This window comes from Epargyreus clarus, unplaced genomic scaffold (genome assembly GCF_041222505.1).
Source record: "Epargyreus clarus isolate Ecla_fem2 unplaced genomic scaffold, WU_Ecla_fem_2.2 ptg000014l, whole genome shotgun sequence".
NCBI classification, from domain to species: Eukaryota; Metazoa; Arthropoda; class Insecta; order Lepidoptera; family Hesperiidae; genus Epargyreus; species Epargyreus clarus.
Window position 1 is genome coordinate 4634010 of NW_027332222.1, and position 25357 is coordinate 4659366.

Consider the following 25357-nt stretch of genomic DNA (forward strand, 5'->3'; position numbering starts at 1 on the left):
TTATCATTTTACCTTTTCAATTACTAAGGTCAGGTAAGAGGATGAAGCATAAATAAAAATCGGTTTTATATTACATATCTCAATATTATATTTATTAAAAAATATAACCTAACTATATATATGACTTTATATTTAAATTCAATCAACAAATAACTTGCACGTTCATCGAAACTGGAATAATCAACCTCAGTCTTCCAACACAAGTGAGTACCAACCGAACACGCTCCAACAACAACGTCGCCGCACGCCACACGCACTCCATAAATACATTATAATAACATTGCACCTTCAATTTTATATTTTAAAACCAGATAAAGTATTACACAAAAACATGCCTTCAAAAATGTCCATTACACATATCACTCAGCCTGTTTACAATGGTTCTAAGGGCAATTTTCCTGCCGCGCGTGTTTACGGCTGCACGCGTGTTCCACCCTTATACAATAATTTACTCACTGTAGTATCTTCGCGACCCGTTTGCGTGTGCGTATAAAACGATAGGATGCGAGTTGCGCCCGTACAGGCGTAGACACGCGTAACAGAAAAATAACCCCGAATAAATATACGCAACTCATTCATCGCCGATGAATGTATATTACATCAGAAGCGGTGAGGTTTACAAAACATAAGTACATGGGTAAGTGAAATGATACTGAGTGTAGTTAAGTCGCTTGTAAATCCCGCAACAGACGTGGTGAGAACTGAACAAAATCTTGATGGTAATCGAAATCGAATGTTTGAATCGAGAATAGTATTACATCATAATGAATTGATATTGACGATCGCACACTTATGATCGCATTCGATTGAAAACATTCGAATAAAAAATATACAATGTAATACCATTCGAAATCGTACTACTATAGACCCTGTGGACCGCCGACACAGTGGTCGCTGTACGGACTTAATCGTTGTAACAGTTTTGTTTATACAATGACATTGCTCTGGCAGTCCATATCAAAGCTCTAAAGGAGCTCGTGAAATGAACTACTATATACACGAATCTATGATATAAGCGTAACAATGAGGTCTTATCTTAATATTCTTACACAAAAAGATTTACTTAAATGCCGCGTCTGTGGCCAAATAAAATACAAGCTAGACCACATTTTAGATAACAATCAAATCAATAGTCGAGCTTGCTTGCGAGTTATATTAAATTTAATAATACACAACTGCTCATTCTCATTCTGAAATACAGCCAATTCTCAAAATGATCAGGGATTTGTTGATTCGCGTGCTTTGTTCACATAAAACAAATTGTAAATGGATTATATTCAATGTAATGAAAGATTATCAGAAACGCGCACATTGTAGTCAGTTTTGATAAATATAACAAAACAAATTTATAATATAACAAATCTCCTCATTTGAGTACAGGTAAATTTACACATTATAAACAAAATATTAACCAATTTTTAACTAGTGGAAGTAGCGTAAAAACCTTAACTAAATTACGAGAAATTTTCGATTAATTTGTACTTCCCTTTCTCGTATGTTTGGCCCCAGAGTTTGTGTTGTAAACGATTGCAATAGAGAAAGAAAAGGATATTTAATCAGATATTTTTATTATAGTGTATAGAGCCGGAATAACAAGGCAGGTGACTAGCAACCTATGCTCCGACGGTAACTTAGATTTATAAACATTTCGTCACATTTTCAACAATGTTACTAAACTTAAAGTAAAAACATAGGTGTAGCCAAAAGTAATTATCTTAATATTTTACATATTATTGTAAACAAATAATTAATTTTGCCTCTTGGATTAAAATAAAAGTACTAACAAAAATAAGTATTAAGAAATCAAAGAAATAAAACTTAATTTTAAACGAATTTGGGAAAAGTGCATAAAATTCATTTCTATAAAGATTTAATTTCATTAAATAAACTATAAGACAACTTTTACTTTGCTAGAATTTTAAGGCATTTATCGATACAAAAAAATAACAGCACGGTTGAATTTTATAAATTATTACAAAATCTACAATTTTAATGCTACATTAAGGTGTCTGGCGGGACATGTCGCTGTTGCTTAATTTAAAGAAATTGCATTTGCGCCAACATAATGCGAAAATCACCACCCTAAAATTTAAACAGTCTTTTGTATTAAGAAACATAACCAGAAAGTATAATAAGGTTCGAATGCACCTAAATTGGTACTCTCCCATCTCAATACAACCTAGTTCCACCGCCGCCGCGCCCAGTTCGAGGGTCGGCCACACTGACCCACGTGCATTTAAATTAATTCTAACATTATATTTATTTTGATATGCACTTATTAATATTTTTTACAATGAATTTGTGCTGTACACTATTCGGAATCGTCGGGGCAGAGATCGGCGAACGTTTGAGGTAATGAATACACTCACATGATGGTTATGTTTGTGGTACAGCTTTGCTCGTATTATAATCACTGAAATAATATCAAAATACAAAATGGCAGCTCGTCCGACCTCGGCCCGTGAGCTATTTACAATGACAACTAAGGAGACCCATGACGGAGCTTAAATAATATGAAACAATTTCACATTTAACAACTAAATATTTGGCAAACGACAATATATCGTCACGGAGACTCGCGCACGGAGCGACATCACTGCATCTTATCCGAAGCAAATCTTTGGATATAACGAAAAAAAAACTATTAAATTTATCAGACGGACAAATTAAACTCATCTGCCTCATTTAATTATATATTTTGTTCATTATTTTCTTGTTGATTAAAATGTTTGATTTTGTTGTTTTCACTCGAACAGTATTAATATTTCGAGTTTAGCAGACACACCGTTTAAATATATAATATACATAGAGTCTAGAGCGTGTACACGCACGGCGTGCGCGAGTCCTCGCAAAACGAGTGCAATGCAAAACGAACCCTTCGCGGTGGCGCTATGACAAATCGGGAACACTAAGAGCTAGCTTTACAAGTAAAATCGAAGGCCGCTAATATATCACCGTTCATTACATCGTAATATATACACGGCGGCGGCGAGGCGCCGGCAAGACACAAGACAAATATGGAACAGTATGGAAACTAAACCTAGTTGATAACATAATTACCTATATTTCATTGAAGAATAAGGTTGTCACTGTATTATTTTTTAACAATATTGTTGTTTATTTCAATTTCAGCATTTACTGTGCTATTATGATCAATCACTCGAATTGCAATAACTACGCAGTTTACAAATAATATAAGTATTATTATTATTATTATACTTTTAAATTAAATACGGAAAATACTTTGATTTTTGTAGATCTTTAATTTGTTATTAATTACGGCGTAACCTTTTACGACTTTTGGCGGAAGCATACAAATGAATAAAAATGAAAGCAATAAATGAAATGAATAAGCATAAAAATAAATTAAAAAATGATAACTCCGGTTTTTATGAAGCCGAATTCTAACAGCCGTATACCACGCAACACGCCCGTGTCTATTTTAAAAAGATTGCGGAAATAAATAGCAAACAAATAGCAACGTGACCGCTCGTTGTGATGCCACACTCGCTACTGCAGCACTGCGAAAACCACTTAGGGGCCTCGTCGATGCGCGTGGTTGTGTGAGTGTGCCGTTTCGAACGCTTTGTAGGGAATTTCCATACTGTTCCATATTTCTACTGTGGGCATGGTTTGAGCGAGCTATGTACACGCGCCGCGCCGCCGCCCGCCGCCGGCACAACCACCCCATCGGTATCATCCTACTATTTAATCAGTTCATTGTGTATAAATCAAAATGTATATAATATTCAGAGGGCGTGATCGATGTACAGTCTACAGATACAACGGGATTATACAACAGAATTGTATAAAAGCAACAAAAGAATCCATGTAGTAATGTCGAAAAATTATAGGGTATTCTTCTCTTGTCCTTGGTACGAAATTACGCTTTATTCTCAGTAGTTGGAAGGACAATAATTTAATACAAGCCTGTGTAGTCCTCGAAAACGAAATGGTAATTGAGAGTCTTAACATTTAAAGCCACATCCATATGTAGTGTCTGACGAAAATTATGACAAAAGTAATCACAATAAAATTTATATCAAATTAATTTGAATTGAATAAAAGATACTATATTTAAGACAAATATAATGACGTTAATTTATGACCTTTTACTAGAAAAAAGTTGAAAATATGATAAAATTTAAAACAAATATTAAACAGAGCACGCACATACATAAACACAGTGTAAGGATTTTAAATAGAGTGTGTAATCCCAAACGACGCAGTACGTCGGCGAAACAATAATCGAAAATGAATTAACTATGTTTCTGTTCCTGTTGCAAACGATTTTACAATTAAAGAACAATAATATCTATTTAGTCGAGACCATTTATACCTGATTTAATCAGCTTCATGAATTGGTGATATAATAATAAAAAATACCTGACACTCATATCGTCGACGTACTGTATCGTGTATACTATGCTATGTGACGCCATATCCACTATCGAGTTCCAGAATATCTCAGACATGTACCATCCTTACCTTAGATTAAACAAGATTACTTTAACACCCATTTCGATTTTAATAAATTGAATAGAACATTTAAGATACATAACAGCTAAACGTGAGAACACTCGCGGCGTACGTACACGTACGTACAAGGTAATGACAAAAAAAATAGAACATGGTGCGTTTTACGGAACATTTTAGACGAATTCGTTTCATTTTACAGTACAAAAACATCAGCTCGGCTGAAATACTGCTGACTACATTTATCGTGCTAGGGTCGTAGCACTACGGTTCACTGTACAAGTCGCACGGTCCGCGCACTAGGTCCACGAACACTGACACGGTTAAAATTCAAAGTCGAACAGTTCCGAGAGGCCCTCGTCGTGGTCGAGACAGAAGCCGTAGTCGCTGGCCGACATGGGCGGCTCCAGCGCCAGGAACGGCTCCAGCTCCAGCGGCTCTGCGGACACGCCCACACGATACCGATATTAATGCACTTACACACAGATGTTTTATGTTATAGTCCGCGTAAAACTGCTAGTCCGCTCTAAATATAGAAATGAATCGCGTCGCAATAGCAAATTGTATGACTACACCTGCTCGCAACAACTTCAGAACGGACTAGCAGTTTGGCGCGGTCTGTACTGACTATCAAATATTGCATACTGTTATTAAGTGGTCACTATAGGAAATTAATATTTGTAACCATATTCTAAGTATACGTTTGGCAGGTGTGCAACCCACCTTAATTTTATTTTTTAATAGGTGATTGATTTAAATCTTATGACATTGTAATTTTAATAAAGTAAAGTCATCGTATGACATTGTAATTTTAATTCCATATACATATCGTTTAAACTTATTTTAAATATATTGTTTAATTTATGATTATAGGTACGTAAAATATCACAAATAAAACATATGCCATAAATAAAAAATATATGCTCACATATTGTATTAAATAACACAAATCATAAAAAGATATAAAAAACCATATCCATATATGGGAAATCAACAAATTAAGTCATAAAATGGTATATAAATGTTGATATTCACATGATAACAAACAAAAATTATTGTTTAGGAAATATTTTATAATACCGTGCCTCCCATGATCATATACAACATGACATAATCACCTTAAATGATAGCATTATTTGATAAATATTAACATGGTAATAGTAAACCTAAGAAGGTTTACTATTACCAATAACTAGGTTTACTATTAAAATACCTCTGTAATGTAAAATTAAGAACAAAACAAATATTCATTAGTACACATTCATGATAATATTGTAAAATATGGTGTTATCAACAATATAATAGAAATTAGAATAAAACAATAATTATACACAAGTCGCTTCTAAAAACTTTTAATAGAATGTAAACATATAACTATTACTGTAGCACATACCAATTCTACACATATCTTGGAAATGCTGCAACATAATAATGTTGACTACATATATTATCAATCCAAAAATTATGCGAATTTATTAACTTTTTTTAAATATTTCAAGTTCAAATCACTCTCCTATAAAATTTATTCTGTCGCTTAGTAAGGATTGCCTTGTACAATGTTACATTTATTGCGTTATGTAATGCAATAATACTTAAACATACTTGTCATTACTATTTATGAGTTAGTGATAAAGTTTTTAGAAGGGACACAACGTCTCCCACCTCAGCCAACACCCAATATGATATAATTTACACACTGATAAAAGGGCTCATCCATAAAATACTGCACCGAACTTATTCGATGTCGTTTCCCCTATTCAAGTTTTAAAGGTGTACTAACCAGGGGCATACACGTCTATAATGTAATTATTCCCAATTATTAAAAATTATCTAACACTAGTGCTAACTTACCATTACCTCTTTAATAACCTAATATTACTTCTTGTAACAAAGCCTTGTGCATGTTACCTTCCACATAATGAAAACAGCCAATTGACAATCAAACTAATGTAGATGTTGAGTTTTATTAACATCTTCAACCAAACCCAAGTAGACCTGTGGTCAAGCTCTGTTAGAATTCCAATATACACAAACCACCCACATAAATCAGGATTTTTGCAGTGATGTTGGTCCCAAGACTAAAGTAAACACTTTAATATACCTGCCTGACTTAGAACGTCTCAAAGTGAAGCGCAGTAGCCTTATACCATTATTATAAGACAAAACACTGCAATGGCAGTAGTGGAACCAAAATTCTAACACATTCACACCTTTTGTATGAATGTATTAAATGTATATACATTGTAACATTGCATTTATCGGTGAATGTTTATATACACAGTATGTAACATGACACTTTCAATGTTACAAATGGTACGCACCATACTCGGTTCGCGTCGTTTCTCGCTGTAATTCTGAAGATTACAAGCATTATTGAGCGATACTCAATATGTCCCCCCCAGTGATGTAATGCATGTTTATAAGCGGATATATTTCACACGGACATAAACTACACACGTAAATGCTCTCGGTTAGTACACACCTTTATGTAAGATTTAAAGTAATCGTGCACAAGGCAACATTGTAAAAAAAATAACAGACTCCGAGTTAGTTGGATAATTCAAAGAGTATAATTATTAAACAGGTGTTTTGTGTCATCTATATCAATTTCTAGCTACATCGTTATATAAAAAAAAATTAACACCCCTTGTTTGCTTGTTATCTCATAGTACGGTCATACGCATGTTAATACCACTATTTTATTTAAAAAAAATCAACTATGCGAATTTATCAACGTATGACGTTACATTTATTTCAGATCTTTAGGACCTTTTTCCTATCACGCCGGTTTATGTACGCTCGCATGCGTGAATTAACCAGCTGCAGTCTTTTCGTAGCCTGCGTGCGTGGGGCACACATAGGAGGTAAAGTATACATGAAACTAAACGATACAAATAACAAACAGATCAACACAGCACGCGGAAACAAACCCGCGTGACAGGAAACAGGATCGAATATACTCTTCAACAGTTATTACTCTATAAAAGATCCCTCCCCTCACCCGATTGTACATGTATTTTATGGACCTCCTCAAATGGACACAAAGCTGCTGCCGACGTCGACAGACAAAGCTAAGGCAAGATACGCGATTACATTTGGTACTGGACAGTGCAAAACGAAATTTGACAAATTCGGTGCAAGGAAAACCATCACCATAGATTATGAGTAAAGAAAGAACTATAATTTACTGCTTCAAATGATATTTCAATGTATAATTGTCTTGCAATAGGGCGTCAAATTTCGCTTCTTTTCAATTATTATTATTACTATGAACATTAAATTAAATTTTTGGGTCGATATCACTATTTATTTTTATTACTTCCTAAAAGCATTTAATATATGTTTTATACTTGTAAATCATTCATAATGTACAATAAATATACAAGAAACTTTTGATTATTTTTTTATCATTACGATTAAGTTAGACATAATGCCCTTTCTTCAACTATATTGATTATTCTTAATTATACCCTAAGGTAGAATTATAATAGGAAACAAGATCACAAACGAAATCGCGAGATCGACCCTAAAATCAGGCAACACAACCGCCACGTCGACGGACAACAAACTGTTAGACGATTAGACGATGGAGCAGCGTCGTTATCGATGGTTGCGGTGGATTAGTAGATGTCGTTAGGTGATGTTAGTGGCGGGCGCCGTGAGCTGAATCCCATGGTGCTACACCGCACTGCAGCCGCACGGGGCCCAGCTCGCGGACACCCGCCGCCCCGCGCCCCGCACCCCGCCCGCCCTGTGCCCCGCCCGCCCTGCACCCCGCCCGCCCTACACACGCTCACGCACTCGACACATAAACATACAATGTATTAATGTGTGTGTATTTCATATGGCCGTGGGCAAGGCTAGAAATTCTAGCTAATCCGTGTCACTATTTAAGATATTTAGCTTGAAATTTTCCCACTGAGCTGCATAAATTATTTTTAAAATAATTTGTTATCATATTTAGCAAATACATTGCAATCTATATGTATGAGTTTTCTATTTACATACGATTTTTTATGTAACATGAATTTAGAGAAATATAAAAAAATAATTTACTCAATGTTCTGTTAAAATGCAAAAATTTCTAGCCACGTCTACGGTCATGTAATGTAATTATTATAATTTATTATTTTCAAACAATAAACCCATTAAATGTTTGCGAAAGTAATGTTTGGAAATTAAAGTTACATGACTTACAAGTCTCCAAATGATATTAAATTCGTTTATTATTATTATTCCAAAATAGTATAATGCAACATTTTAATAATTCCCTGAAAGTAATACTTTATTTACAAATGAAAACAATTTCCTAGTACGTGTTTAGAGTATTAGATAAGTGTTACACATTAAAATATGTTACACACAATTTAAGATTAAACTTTACAATTGGAAAATAATTACATGAGGAAACATAACTATTATATCATCCACACAGGCTTAGGTGTATGATTTCAAGAATGGAAACAAAAAAAAAATTTTATTGCGTTTTTTAACTGTATCTCGATTTTTAAATTTCGGTAATGTGACTTTTACAACAATGAATCTTTACATTTGCCTACATTTTATTTTCTTATAATCCAATACCTTTCTTTATTTCAGTTTTATACTAATTGTATTTATCAATCTATAGTCTGATTCATAATTAGGTGTGCAAAATGTAAACAAAGGTGTTGACCTATCAAGAAAATACGTTTCAAATGGTAGTTTCTTATTTTTGACGATATTAAAGTAATACGACAATAATAAAATAATAATCTAAATAAATTAAGATTAATTCACATTTAATAATATTTATATTACCTCAATTTCTTTCCTAACAGTAATAATAATAAAAAACAAGGTTTATGGTAGAAAATTAAAATGTTATGATGGTATCACACTCTGAATTCGAAACATTTCTTGTGCCGTCATTTTTAAGTTTCGTAGCTAATATTATACATTTTCGTGATTGTGATCGAACTCTGATGTTTTCTCGTTTTTTAGTTTTTTGTTGAATTTGTTAGTTTTTATTTCTTGTTAATTTTGACAGTGACATTTCTTTGTTTACATTTTGGACACCTAATTATGAATCAGACTATACCTTTAACAAGAGCATTGTGTTCTGCGAATTTGAATAATCGATGTTTCCCCATATAACAGTCATACAAGAAGTTAGTAAAGCGACATAGATGAGGATGAGTATGGCGTGAGTGACGTGAGATCGACAAGCATGCAACACCAGCCGCCCCGCAACAATGCGTCCCGCGTGATAATGTTGTATAAATAATGACAATGCGATCTTCCTCTGTTAGACTCCGCACGTCGTATAGCTAGAACTCTGACTGTGATGTGACTTATAACACACAAACCACAGGCCGAGTGCTAGCCACAAAACGTGCACTTCTTCACAACACCGTGATGTTCCAATACCTGTTGGGATGAATTAGTCCAGCCTACTGTGTTACGGCTATGTTAACTTGTGTAATACTTACGTGATTACATTATACATTTTGAAAATGCTACAATGAAATTAATAAAAAAATGTATGCTATTATTAGTAAGTAATTTGTCGCCTTAAATTATTAACAGTCCCGTTCCCACGAATATAACTTGATATTATAATGAATAAATCTATTCCACACCATCAATATATGTTTGTAGAATGGCTAAGATCAGTTATCACAATAATTTTACTTATTACAAATACTTGAAGATTGCTTAAAAAAAATAATTAAAAAAGGAAAAACCAAGTAATACTATATTAGAATTTGTATATTAAAAATGAAAAATAAATACTGTTATGTAATTATTATTTAAATAAGAATAAAAATAGCTTAATACTTTAATAATGATTTTTTGATCAATATAAAATAAAATTATAATTTTATAATACAGCTACTAAAGCAATAATAATTACAACAATATGATTACTAACGTTAGACATGTCGCTAAGGAAAGAGGTTGTTTCAAGGAGTGAAGAGCAGGACAGGTGGGCAAGAGAGGGAAGGAGATGTAGACGAGGTATAGAGGTGCAGCGATAGAGCAGTTTGCGGTGAGTTCCTGACTCCTGGTCCTCGTGATAACTAACGTTAGACATGTCGCAAAGGAAAGAGGTTGATTCAAGGTCAGGAAAGTAGAATAGAGCAAACAAGGTGGAAAAGAAAGAGGAGGATATGTAGATTAGGTATAGAAGTGCAGCGAGAGAGCAGTTTGTGGTGAGTACCTGACTCCTGGTGTCCTCGAGATAATTACCGTTAGACATGTCGCTAAGAAAAGAGTTTGATTCAAGGACAGGAAAGAATAATAGAGCAAACAAGGTGAGAAAGAGAAAGTTTATCTACCACAGGTTTATACCAACTTAGCAGGAGAGTCCCGAAACCTCGTAATGTAATATATTTGTTTGTGGCGAGTACCTGCCTCATGGTCCTCGTCATAACTAACGTTAGACATGTCGCTGAGGAAAGAGCATAATCCAAGGAGAGAAGAGCAGGAAATGTGTGAAAGAGAATAGAGGATATGTAGAAGTATAGAGGTGCAGCGAGAGAGTAGACAGCGGTGAGTACCTGACTCCTGGTCCTCGGTCTGCAGCTGGAAGCGGCCGCCGCCCATGAGCGGCGCGAAGTCGTCGCTGTCCGCGATCAGCGCGTTGCGCAGCCGCCCGCGCGCGCCGCCGCCTGGGGACACCAAGGAACGTTATTTAAAATGCCCAACTAAGCAGCTTCTGACATAAATAGGTATTAACTAGGCGTAATACCCTGGCCAAAGATTCATTATCTCGAAACGTACTGGTTCAGTGATAAAGTTGAATGTCAGTAGATAGAAAAAAATGACATAAACGTTATGTTTTCTTATGCGTTAATTAGATTGAATCTCTTCTGTGGCATGTATGAAAATTTTAATTTATACCATATTGGTATAAGTATACAAATATGGCAGTATATAATTTATATCAGTTTACCATGGTACTTAGGATTGTTCTCTGAATGGTGTTCATATTAAATATATGTATGTCAATTGATTATTCATAACTTAAAGAAAATCATGAAGATAATGATATGTTTTTAAAGAATATGTGTGTGAAATTTATAATTAAAAAACCATTCAGTCAGCCATTCAGAATTACCCTGTCATTATAGTTTATAACACAAAGATAAGTTACTGGTTTTGATAAATACAGATGAAATAGAGTAATAAACCAAAAGATAACATTTCATAGTATCACGATCAATACACACAAATATGGCATTGAGCACTATAAGAAATCTAGAGGAATGCTGTACTGTACTATCAATAAAAGTCGTAGACAAATCTAGGTGATATGAAAGTATACTGATTGTCGGACGTAGCTAGATGATGGTGAATGATATCAAATTATACTGACTGTCGGGCGTGGCGAGGTGCTGCGCATGCTGCGCGTGTTGCGAGTGTTGCGCGTGCGGCGTGTGCGCGTCGGCGGGCGGCGCGGCCAGCGGCAGCGTGGGGTCGGTGACGCACGGCGACGCCACCACCAGCGCGCGCGACCCGCCCGCCGCGCCGCCGCCGCCGCACGACTCCTCCGGCTCGCGCTTTATCGGCGTCCTGTACAACCAAACAGAAGTTTACTGGATGATTCTTCGAAACAGAAGGTTACTCGACTCACTCGTTGTTCATTAAGGGAACATAAGAAAAAGGAATGTTGCGGCGAACTTTATAATTCCAAAATGTTGGTACACAAATTAATAAAAATAATATGGAAACGTAATGGAGGCGTATGAGATCAAAATCCCAGTGCCCGCGCGCCGGTAGTGGGGCGGACGGTGGAGACTTCAGACCCCTCCCTCCTCTCAGTCCCCGCGGTGTGTTGGCGCGGTGTAGCGACAACACTCGTGACTCACGTCACTCAATTTCTTTTAGTGTTTTTAATATAAATAATATACTTCTGGGATCATCTATCAGCCTTCAATATAGGTTGTTATATGCGATTACGAGTGCTTTCATTTATATCAAAAAGTTAAAAAAGACTAGCCAAATCGTCGAAGATCTAGTCAAAGACCTCTTTTTCAAAGAATCATCTATAACTTGTCAAACAAATAAGCATAACATATATAAAATAGAAAAATAAAACTTTCTTTAATAACTAGCAATTTATAAACAACTTTAATGGTTCTTTTTTTAAATAGTAAACAACCTAATTGTAAGTCCTACTCCATAGCTTACCAATTAGAATTGGAGAAATAGGGTAGTTAACTCATAGTTAGCTGTAACGGCGTATCCGCTATAATCATAATCAATTATATTGAAGACATGAGAACTTTACAAGAACTTCACTTTGAACATTTACTTTCTTTCGCCTAAGTTATTAATTGTTAGAATTTCAAGTAAAAAGAAATATCAATTTAAATATTTAAATATCACATAAAATGTAGATTTACTCACGTAAACTCCGCGGCGATGGAACTAGACGGCATTGATTGTAATTGCGCTATTAGTGGTGCTAGGAACGCCTTGTTGTCCTCCAGTAGCGGATCCGATGGCAGCAGCCCTGATGCTGTGAGCATAGTAATGAAATAATACATTTTACATAACCATATTGTATACCATGAGGGTAATATTTTATATGCTATGTTGGATATGAAAATAGCAAACCGGTATCCCATATACCTGATGTTTTATAAGCTCAAAATTAACATCTCTAACCAACTATAAATAAGACAAGAATCGTGCTTAATACTAGTTCCAGATTCAATGTTAGTCCCAAGGACTAAGAAAAATTTCTACCGATAAAAGTAACTTTGCCATTATACACATTTTTCAAACTAGATCAAAGAGTGTAGATGAGCCCTGTAATGATATCTTAAATAATTCTGTTCGTGTAGGTCTTAGTAAGTTTAGCATTTCAACTTACAGGGCGGCGGCGACGGCGGCCGTTCTTTCGGGCAGAGGTAGACTTCGATTTCACCTGACATTGACTTCAAGTGAATCATGTAGCCCTTTTCATCGGGGTGAGGTACCTGAAAACAATATGCCCATATACATTTAATAACAACAGAAGGATTAAGAGGGCGCAACTGTATTTAAAGAATATTCCAAATCCTTTTGAGAATTCATTGGTAATTAAGATTGGATTTATTTTATACTTATACTTAATGCAAAGGACTTTTATTTATTTATTGTGTGACAGATAAATTGATGAAAACATCCTGTTGTTAAAGATAGATTTGTGTAATATAGATTTTCATCTGCATTATGTTGATCCTTAGGCCTGAACTGATAAATTGAATTTAACTGACTAATGTCCACCATAGTTGGAAATTTGCTATAATTATTCTGATAATGCACAGGCAATACCTGGACTCTTTTATATAAGAGTTAACAATATTTATAATTAGTACAATATGAACCATTATTATTGCTATATATGGCAATATGGCAATGCCCAATCAAAAGCAATAAGGCAGTTAAGGTGTAGGTTATTATACCTTAACTGCCTTATTATTGAGTTTACACTTTACTGTCACAAAGTCTAGTATGTGAGAACTAACGCTGAGCCTGGTGTCGGGCGGCCCCTTGATCGGGATGACGGGGCCGCGAGCTATCTTTAACAGACACATATACAGTGGGTACTAACGCTGAGCCTGGTGTCGGGCGGCGCCTTGATCGGGATGACGGTCTGGTTCCGGAAGTCGCGGATGGAGCGGAGGTCCGCGTACGTGATGTAGGCCCGGGCGCCGTGCTCGGCCGACAGCCGCGAGAGCGCGTGCTCGGCGGCGGCCACGGCGCGGCCGACGCGCGCCTCGCGCGAGCCCAGCGCGCGCACCTCGCGCCGCAGCCGCCGCGCGCGCCCCTCCTCCGGCACCGCGCCCGCGCCGCCACCTGACACACAACACCATGTTCGTTATCCCCGACCTTGTGCGGGAAAATGAGCGGAGGTCGCCGCCCGACCTGGAACGGTTAACTTTTGAAGACAGCAGGGAAAAGTTGAATTCAGAGGAATATTTAAGTCATCATCATCATCATCAACCAATTATTGTCCCACTGCTGGGCGCAGGTCTCCTCTCAGAATGAGAAGGATTAGGCCATAGTCCACCGCGCTGGCCAAGTGCGTATTGGTAGACTTCATATACCTTTTAGTTTTTTTTTTTTTTATAAATCTCTTAGGTATGCAGGTTTCCTCACGATGTTTACCTTCACCGTTTTAGCTAGTGAAAATTAATTTCTAATACGCACATTATTTCGAAAAATCAGAGGTGGGTCCCTGGAATTTCAACCTCGGATCCCTCGATCGAAAGACCGAGTTTCTTAACAAATACGCCATCACTGCCCCTATGTTTCTTACAGTCTGCGCCAAACTGCAAGTCCGCTCTGAAGTTGTTGCGAGCAGGTAGGCATACAAATTTGCTATGGCGACGAAATTCATTTCTACATTCAGAGCGGACTAGCAGTTTTATGCGGACTATACCCTCTACCTTGCGCAGAAATAGGAGCTGAGGTCGCCGGCCCTTCTGGAATGGTTAACTTTTGAAGACAGCAGGAAACAGTTGAATTGAGAGGAATATTTAAGGTAATAGCGCCGATTACATTTGTCCCATGCTTGGACATAAGCCTCATCAATTTTCGATGTTGATTTCAGTGTTAGTCCACTGTTGACAATACACTACCAAGACCGAAATCGAGCAATAAACGTGAAGGAAATTTGCTAAGGTATTTTTATATTATTAAAAGTAGAATGGAAATACTTATATACATCGATATCTATTAAATCCACGCTTGATCTGCGTAGATAATTATGACCTCTATATCTTTCTGTCTCTACCTTTAAAGTTTCTTTCTTTACAATCCTAGGGGAAAGCGGGTATGCGGGGCAATGACAGGTTGATGACAATGAAAATGATAACCGTTATTGGCGCACGTTAAACGTTTACTGTGCTCAACTCAATAATTAATCTGAGAACGACTAAGCTCTCTCTGAATTTCAAAAACTATTGAAAAACATACATTAATGTAAAGGCAAATTGCTCGACCGACTGCTTGCAAGCGCTCAGTGAGCACGCGACACATCAGTTGCACCGCACTGCGCTGCTCAATCGCTCTATTTTATAACATTAACATTATAAATAAATTTCAGACTTCATTCATCTGGGTAGTTTATTTTTAGGCACGTTGTGATCGTATAAAATAACTATAAATAAATACAAACGTGCCTAAAATAGGAGCACTTACAATTCCAGAAACGTCTACCCACCCACGAATTTATTTACTTACTAGTTACTACTGATCAACAAATATAGCTAAGGGATACCTACACGCCTACGCCTTTATATGTAAGAGGTTTATATCGAATCGAATGAATGATAATGAACTATAAATAGCAATTGAGACTATATTCTATTCTGAGGGTTCGAATACTTGCCTACAATTTTCCTATATAGAGCATGTATTAAAAATTATCAGTTGGTTTATCAGCTAAGTTCTACGTTCATTCAGCCAACATCGCGATCTATGCCCTAATCCCTTCTCGTGCTGAAACCAGAGTTTAGCATTGTAACAGTAATGAGTAGATAAGCCTATTAAAGCTAAATCTTGTTTGATATTAGGCCAAATTTCTAATTCGCTCTAAAGTAGCAACAAAGGTGAGACCTCTCTAGTACAGCAACAATTCGCCGCCAACGCTCGTTGGTCAGTCTTTAATCCGAGAGTTAAAAAGCAATCTTTTATGAAATCTAATTTGAACGGTGCATGAATGAAACTTCTTATTTATTATTAACTCTACAGACAAATACTACTGTCAGGCTTTTTGAGTGAGAACATAAGCACACGAATATGCTTAGGATATTTTATGTATCTTTTGTATCATGAACAATCACTTTTGTATCATGAATCTTGGACTATAAACAAGTCCTCAATAGGAGTTAGAACAGAGATAGTAGTAGTAGTAGTACTATCTGAATATGTGAATATATGTAAGTATGTTATGGAAAACAGGGACCAAATCAGGATGTCTTATGTGCTGTCCTGTATCGTATAGCTACGTATATTTCCTGGACCAAATCACGATGTTTTATGGGTTGTCCTGTATCGTAGCTACGTATCTACGTAGGGAAAACATGTGGATATAACATAGCGAGTCCTTGCGTAGCAAAGGTTACGTCTCAAAATGGTGCTGACAATTGACTATTTACAATATTTTTCTAAAATATCTTCATGTCATTTTTGATTATCATTATTTTAACAGTGTCGTTATTATTACCATTTTAATGTAAAATCTAGCTGTTTTCTATAAATTCTTGTCGCTAAGTCTTGTTCTAAGCCTGATATAAGTCATTCACAGAACTTTCTTCGTAGGTAGATAGCTTCATGAGCAATCTTCAGGGGCCCTTCTCAAAGCCAATAGTTTATCCTTATACGGAAATTAATGTCGGCGGCGTCCTCTAGCAACTGTGAACGACAGCCTCGTAGAAATACATTTTGTAATGAAACTCTATGATCTTTAACAGAAAGTGTACTTCGAAAATCACTTTATGTTCTAAATACGTAAAAAATTATATAATAACGAACAGAGTAAAGACAAAACAGACCACTGAATGTAATATTACTTTTATAAGTTAGTATTTGTTGAATACATTTCTTAAGATGTATCAAAAAACTGTCTCTTAATTAGGACAATGCCTAGAGAGCCGTATCGAGGCCATTACCAAATAATACGTAACTACATAAAATTTCTAATAAAGCGACGAATAAGTATTTAAAAATCTCCAAGTAAATTATCACAGATCATGGCCTTTATTTACATAATACAATCAATGGTGGAACAATCTGGCATTCGAACTAATTCCTACACACAAATGACGTCGCAACTCGATGACGCTGATCTTTAATTGTTACTACGCACCTTACTACGTTTATTTGAATGAAGTATGATCGCTCGTCAATGATAACATGATGATGACCGACAAAAGGATATGCCTTTATAAATGAAAAATAAATAACTCGTATGTACATAAATTTGCTTTAATAAAAACCAACTCACCACACTTCCATTGTATATTATTTTTAGATCTCTTTTCTAATATTCCTATACCCTCTAATACGTTCGTGATGTCGTATATCCGACGTTTTTGGACAGAGAGGTGTTCCGCCGCAATGTTCAAGTCTAGGACGCCGTTGGGCGAGGACTTTAGTAGAGCGACAAACTTTTTGGTTAGCAGACCTAATGACGTGTCAAACCTGTAACAAAGTAAAACGGGATCAAAAAGCTTAACTAAGCGTGGGACTCGACGTCTTTCCGTTAACGCAATTACGGGAGGGAAGCACGGCGAAATTAGGAAGTTGAAACTTGAAAGAGAGGCGTGCTACATCCGACTTCGAAGTTGTTCGACGCTTGTAAATCACTGTGCTATGATATCATTTCAATGTCGTCATACGACATAACGACACAATATAAAATGACAGAGCAATTGTAAGCGTTCACGAAACTATTCGGGATTGGGGGTAATTTATATCAAATGAAACAATAGGCTTAACAAGGAGGTATTATTACCTTGATGAAAAGTATTGTACCTGGAGCGTTCGGTGTATTTTTTCATAGAACTGGACGGTCGACTGTAGGGCGTGAGGACCTTGACGCGTTTCTGTTTGGGCGTCTTAAAGTCAGCCTTCATAGGCACCACGTGGCCCTGACTGCCTGAACTGCTCTCGCTCAGATTCAGTCTTCTTTTCACCGCCTGTACAGATCACACGCATTAGCATCTCTTTATGTATTCACAGTGAAACGCGCATAACCCTACGCAGTATGGATCGTAAATTCGTAACAGATGTACAAAGGAACGTCGGGCGTGGTCGGGAGTTGGGTAGGTGAGTCCGGTAATAATGATTCGGTTGTTATCATTACATCGCAGCCATTTAAACCTTGTCGTCGGCGTTGAGGGCAGTAAAAAATTTGACAGGGGATGGTCACTAACTCTTACCTTCCTCTACCAACCCGCATTGTTATTGCGTAGTGGAGTATATTCCAAGTCTTTTTAACTTTAAAGTAGTAAACAAGCGTCAATCCACTTGATGGTAACTGGTGACTGCCGCTTTATAGACATCTTTAACCAACTCTACAAAGAACAGGTCCTTTACAAAACCGATCACAGATGCTTTTCCACTCCAGAGGTCTAAGATAGTCGCTTCATAACTAAGCCGGTATCCACACCCTTCTATCGAAACGCAGATCTACTATATAGCAGAAATAGGTGTGGCGGCAGTATGTCTCTTGTCTCTAGATATCTGTATTGCGAGGGCAGTCGTATCTAGCAATATAGCATAAAAAGAGATGCGGCCATGTAATAGAAGTACCAAACGAGCATGCAGTGCGCCTTATGTCAAGTGGACATTGATTGACATCCGTAACCAACACCAAATAGGACAGGAGGGCATTTCCTAATTGAAGACTACCACAGATGCATTGTTGTATTGAAGCACCTGTAGTTAATATCTCTGCATTTTCGTACCCTTACTGATGCTGATAAAATGACACGTGTAAGGGAGAACTAGGTGTGGCTTATGCCGCCGCAGTCGAACTAAGTATACTTTAGCATCTAGCGGCAACTTATTATCTACTTTTGAGTAGTCGTGACAAATGTTTTTGGTTTTAATTAGGGAGTAACCTTAATAAAGATAATAATACTTCTCTTGTCGTTGTAATCGAAATGTGGAATAGTAAGCTATACATTTTTTTTAATCTAAGAATATAGAGCACAGGTATACCGGTACTTAACAAATTGTTAATTAACAAATATCGCCAAAAAAATTAACAACATCTGAGCAACTTCATTACCTAATGATTCAATTACACTGCGATTTATAACATCGACACCTAATCACCTGGTACTGAACGCGTAAACAGCTTAAACTAAGCGAATTGTGGCAAAAAATTGTTCTATTCGCTGCAGAGATCCGTGATAAATATCACGACTCACTCTCAAAACGAAGCACGTCATTTTTAATGTTGAGTGTACTCAATAGAGGAACACTTGTCGAGAACTATTTCAACAGTCACTGCACACCACTGACCACATAATCGGCATCGACACGTGACAAATATTCCCACAGTATCGATTAATAACAAAATTCATGTACAATATAGTAGATATCACTCTCTACAGTTCACTAACACGAATTATTTCGGGAACACTAATGTGTATCAGTTTTGCAATGCGCGCAACTAGACAAAAATGCGGAGGATGGATGATGCATGAAGCATTTTTCGAAGGACCGATGCAACTAATTCGAGTTGAAACAGCGCGGGGCCAAAGCCCCTTCAAGGAAGTGTGTGGGGAGGGTACCAACCAACACAATACACGACATAAATTAGAATCAACACAAAAGGCGCCTGACTCTCGGAAGGGACCACTAGCAAAAGAATGCCAATTTCTTATCTCAAACTTTTTATTATTATTAACAGGGAACTGACAGAGCTATTGTCAATTTACCCGAACTATGGTCGTTATTGTGAACGGTGCAGCGGTGGGATCGAGTAAATCAGAGCAGATGTGCCACTAAAGCCGATATCTAAGATAAAACATAATTCGACCCCTGTTCTAATACAAATTCGCCTGCGCCATTATCATAATCAATTTATCCCTTCCTCTGTGATCTTTGTAGTAATAATAGTTGATGAATGCAAATCGTAGCTATTGCACATAAACCGGTTTAGTGGATGAGAACAAAACCGTATTAATCTCGTTTCATGCGAGTGGTAGGTGCCCATTGCGCTGCGTTATTCGGTTGTTTTTACGAAAAGGGCTAAGCTACGAGTCCGTATCAAAGTTCGTCGAGGGGGTAATCGTTGCGCCGTTAAAACGATACGATAAGGGCAATGACAGTTGAATTGCGCAACGTAGCCGCGCGCAGGATGTCGGTACCTGGCCACGTGACCCCATGGTGGTGCGGCCACATGGCGTCCCGGCACGCCGCGCGGGTGATCGCCACTCGCAACATGACTAACTGTTAACATGTGTGTACTGTCTATCCACTACACTTGTTGCCGGCTATTTTAAATACTACACAAAAATACAAGTTTAAGGTTAGCTCTCCAGCTGTTTCACGCAATATTAAAGTTATCACTCATCCTGAGACCGTCTCGGCACATTGCCACCTATCGACGTACGTCAAGAGGTGCGCCTGAAGCGATCCCGCTCCACTAATTAATTATTCATGACACTGTCCACTTGGCAGTTTCACTTGTTTCATAACAATAGGGCTCTTTAGAATATCATCAGCAAAATACGATTCCTTCATTCATCAGTTGGCACACTGCGCTGATAAGAAAAAATTACCAACACAGGAAGCTATTCATTAATTAACTCGATCATCTTATACGTGATGCTAATTCCGTCGCATAGAAAATATCTAAACACTTATTTTCACTTCTCCAACTATGTAACGAAAGAACAACGTACTCAGAATATTAATTAGGGATTTAATTTCAGTTGGATCGAATGTTTAGGGGTGAAGCATCACTCACGAGCCTACGTACAACCGAAAAGTTGTAAGCATCTAAAATGGCGGGCGCCCCTTATTTGGTATCCTCGTAGCTATGGATATATCGTTTTGGCATCATTTTCGGATTGAATACCTTTCTTTGACAAAAACAAAGAACGACGCAGTATTTCATAATATAACATGTAAATGTTATACGACTTTAATTACGCAAATATTTCCCGTAATGAACGACATAATAAAACGATATTTTACGGATAATTATGAACAGCAAAGGAATTGTATGCAAGTACCTATATTATGTGACTATTTCCCGTAACCACGGATCGACCGGAACAGCACGACTGATAACTAAGCTTCTGGAATCCATCGAAGGAACAACAGTGTTCCGTTCACTTTAAAATTCGAGGCAATTCAACAGGGAACCGAGCAAAGGTAGCTTCCCGAGCGAGCAAAACTTTCGCGATCCAAATATGGGCGGCGTCGAATTTAAGTTACGGGTTTGCGCGTAACGGAAAACAAATTCACGCAAAGCCGACCGGCATCACACACGCCGATCGATCTCGCTTAAGCAACGCTTTTCTCCGCGTCCACGCTACAGAGGGTTATAATCTGCCCATTGTAGTTACGTGGTTGCTATGCCCCACGGATTGTTTTACAAACAATCCCACATTGCCCCAGTGAAAGGGGGATGAATGAAAGAAATGCGTTCAAACATAATGAAAATAAATAAATTTGTTGCCTCAGATGTGAATTATTATGAATAAAACTCACGATAAAAGCCAACCTAATTTTATCGTGTCTTGAACTTTTCTCATACTTTATGAAAATATCTATTTTATATCTATGACAAACAAAATATTGCTATCAATATAATGACTATGAATAAAACAAAATGGAGCCACAATAAAGTTCTAATTCTATAAAAGATCAAAAAGATCTTAAGAAGAGGCATTGTACCTGCAAACCTCCAAAGGAACTATAGTAAAAATACAGACTTCCACAAAAACCAGAACTGATTTACATTAAACTCAAGAATTTTGTATTGAATACCAAGCAAAACAGAATTCTGTTTTAGTAGAGTTGTTAAATTAAATATTGAAACCAGAAAACCATTTGGAAAATATCAAATATTAACATTACAACATCAAAAAGAAATCAAGAAATAGTAATAAAAGTGACTGTTATAAAAATTCTACAGAGTTTACCGTTTATTGGTTAAAAGAATTTCATAAAAAGCAATGAGAAAGTTTTAATACACAATACATAGTAAGCAAAAATAAAACTGTGCATTGCCAGCAACGCAAATGTTATCTCTGTTAAAACTACCCATAGGCAGTAGAGAGGACAACTCCCAATTTGGTATTTCTTATCGAAAATGAAAGACATGAAGTTGTCAATGTGATTAAGAAATCATCAGATGTTTTGTTTTATTGTGCTATATTTGTCTATTTAGAGCAAGCTTTGAAATACATAATAAAACAAAGACATAACAATCATTATAGGGAAAATCTAAATGAGAATACAACTGAGATAGGCTATTTATGTAAACCTCAACTTACACCGTGCCTATCTATGCCATATAAAAATAACTAAAAAATTCCACACAAAGATAAGAAAATAGGATAACTGTATCAGCAAGGCTCCCATGTACTAAGTGTTCAAACTATTTTTAGATGAATTACTCACATGAGCTACAATATGACATGTGTTCGGAAAACCCCCATTAAAAAATCTCAAAAACAGAGAATTTCTTTTTATGAATACAACTATTATAATGGTATATTATACTCATAGAGGTTATTATCATATATCAGTTAGATACTATGTTGTAAGTTGTAAAATACTGTTGAAGATGATGATTACCATCAACGCTATTCCATTGGAAGGTTCAAACGAATCAAATCCGTAGGGATGAATAAATATTCTCTTACAAATGTTATTTTTGTCTTCCTAGTTTAATATAGTCAACCACAAAAGATATAGATATAGATATTGTAGTAAAGTTCCTTAAAACAATGCTCCATCTCTCATTTTCTAGGCACCTATAATTTTTTAGGTGATAATCTTGAGTTCGATGAACTCTTGTAGTATACTTTAATATAGTATATTTTGATATCAATTTATAATGATTGATTATTTAAAATATTACTAGATCATTGATAAAACGGATTATCCTGATGTGGCAGTAGAAATCATAAAAGTTTAACCTCAGCTAAAACAGCTGATTTGTATGATGCCTTATTTTCAACATGAATGCTTTAATATTTAAAAAAAATTGTGTCTTTGCACTTAAGGAGGAACATATACTAGATTAGTCCTTGAATTTGATTCCTAAAATTGATTGTATCCACAACCTGACAAAATAAACTTACTTCAGAAGTCTTGGGCGGTGCGGAGGGCGCCTCGCGGCGGATCTGGTGCTGCGGCGTGGCGCCATAGCCGTGGTCGAGCAGGTGGTAGCTGATGGGCTGGCTGGGGCTGTCGTCCAGGAGCGTGGTGTGCGACGGAGACGCCCCGACCCGTACCACAACCTCAGCTTCGCCCTCCGCCGGCCCTCGCTTCACCCCCCTCGGCATCGCTGTACGATATTAAAATTTCATTAACATACCGAATGCCTATGTCATAAATTTTTCATTACGAGAAAACGTAATCATCACAATTCAATTAGTGAAGAGGTTAGGGGCGCCGCGCGCGCGGAAATCACAAGTGAGAAGCCTCCGAAGCGGAGTGGGTCGATACAAAATATAACATGCTTTATGTAATGCGAATGGTCCCCGGCGATACCTGAGATGTCCAGATTTGCTTACGTCACTTTTTTCACGACATTTTCCCCAAAATATCGACGACCTAGCGGTATTTCGTAGACATAACCGCTTTTCAAAGTACGGTGCAAACATTCGGGGATTTCGCACAAATAACCCAATAATTAATTGTTATACTTACGAAAGGTGTAAGCGAACGATATCCGAATTCAGAACCATAAAACGACATTTAATGTTTTCGACGCAAACGCTACATTATCGAGTACTCAAAATAAAATGTCCGCCGCTTTGTTGGTCTCGAGTGAACTCGTGGACATCGAGACGCCCGATAATTTTCTGTTAAACGCCACAGTTTACAGAACACATATTTAAATTAGTCACTAAATACTTCACTAATAACAAAAAACAAAAAGATGGCCCTAGTCCACATTTTATATTTAATTGATAAAAATGCAGAGCATTGAAACGACGACAGGCAGGAAGCTTTTCAGAACATCTGGCTTGCAAGCAACGTAGCAGTGGCGCGAACTACGTGCGCAGGCGCGAAGCGGCGGCAAACCAAGCAACCCCTAGCGGACGCCGTCGTTCTCCAAATTCCTCCCCTCGCTCAATCAAGAAGCCATAAAAAATATAACGAATTTTTAAATTTTCGTTAGGCGACCGGTTTTGTGTAGAGGTGCGCAACGTATCGCGCTGGTTGGCGTAGCGTGTTTAGTATTAAATGTAAAGCTAATAAAATAGTTAATGTCTAGGAATTAAATACAATTAATTATTTTATTATATTCCTTTGAATGATTTACATTATACTTGCTGTTATTACAATACATTATACTTAACTCTAATCAGGTATTTTTCGTATTCTGATCATTTCATGCGTTGTTGCGTTAATGTTCAACTATTAAGAATTAAATTTAAATTTAAAACTAATTAATTTCATAAGTAATTATTTTCTTTTATGAATCTTTTGATTGCACTCTTTCGAATAACCGTTCGTCTGATCCATCGTATTTTTGCAGGATTACAAAGTAAACTCTATACACAAATAAGTTTAACAGAGAGAATTTGTAGGTATTGTTATTATTTGTTATGAGGAGGATTCCAAGGAGCATTCAAATAAATATATATATTTATAAAATATTTACTGGGCTTAGAATACAGTAGAGAAAAGAAGTCAATATTATTATTATGGTTGTATAAAGTAGTAATAGGAAATTCATAATAAAATCAGGGGATGTCCTTATCTATCGAAACCCTCTATATAATTATTTTACTACGCAACTATTCCAGTTTCTATTACGTGCATTAAGTGCAAAAAAACTCAATATATTAATGCTTTGAGTTGATAAATAGTAAAGTACTCAAACTAACAGAAACCACCTTTTTCTGTTTTCTGGTTTGCAGATATAAGTAATAAGCTCCATTGGCTGTAATCCTATAATAAGTGTGATTAATTAATTATCAAATTATATTTATTTTTTAATATTGTATATTGAACACATTAATAAATACCAAAAACTTATAGTAATCGATATTAGGTATGACTACCATCCATGTTTATATATTTTCGGCATTAAATAAATTAATAGGCAATATTTCTAATTCGCCTAATTTTACGCATTATTAAAAAAAGCTCAATTAGCTTACGCACACATTTGGTATGATATTGATGTCATTAT

At 36.6% G+C, this 25357-nt stretch overlaps 1 protein-coding gene across 1 annotated transcript; it reads right to left on the bottom strand.

Moving 5' to 3' along the window:
- Positions 1-63: 63 nt before the first annotated feature.
- On the bottom strand, positions 64-24384 carry E2f1 (E2F transcription factor 1). Its single transcript, XM_073079544.1, has 10 exons — positions 23863-24384; positions 23292-23497; positions 17992-18155; positions 17462-17658; positions 14063-14307; positions 13340-13445; positions 12871-12982; positions 11837-12033; positions 11019-11129; positions 64-4915 (listed from the first exon to the last, which is right to left on the bottom strand). The coding sequence occupies exons 2-10, from the start codon at positions 23493-23495 to the stop codon at positions 4800-4802; spliced, it is 1452 nt and encodes a 483-aa protein (XP_072935645.1). The 5' UTR covers positions 23496-23497; positions 23863-24384; the 3' UTR covers positions 64-4799.
- Positions 24385-25357: the final 973 nt, after the last annotated feature.

Bases quoted from the DNA above. Each gene is read 5' to 3' on its own strand.
- E2f1 (XM_073079544.1), bottom strand. From the start codon at position 23,495: ATGCCGAGGGGGGTGAAGCGAGGGCCGGCGGAGGGCGAAGCTGAGGTT. The intron at 12,983-13,339 runs GTAAGTTGAAAT...CTATGCTCACAG, and splicing joins GCCGCCGTCGCCGCCGCCCT to CATCAGGGCTGCTGCCATCG. The intron at 11,130-11,836 runs GTCAGTATAATT...TGGTGTCCCCAG, and splicing joins GCACCTCGCCACGCCCGACA to GCGGCGGCGCGCGCGGGCGG.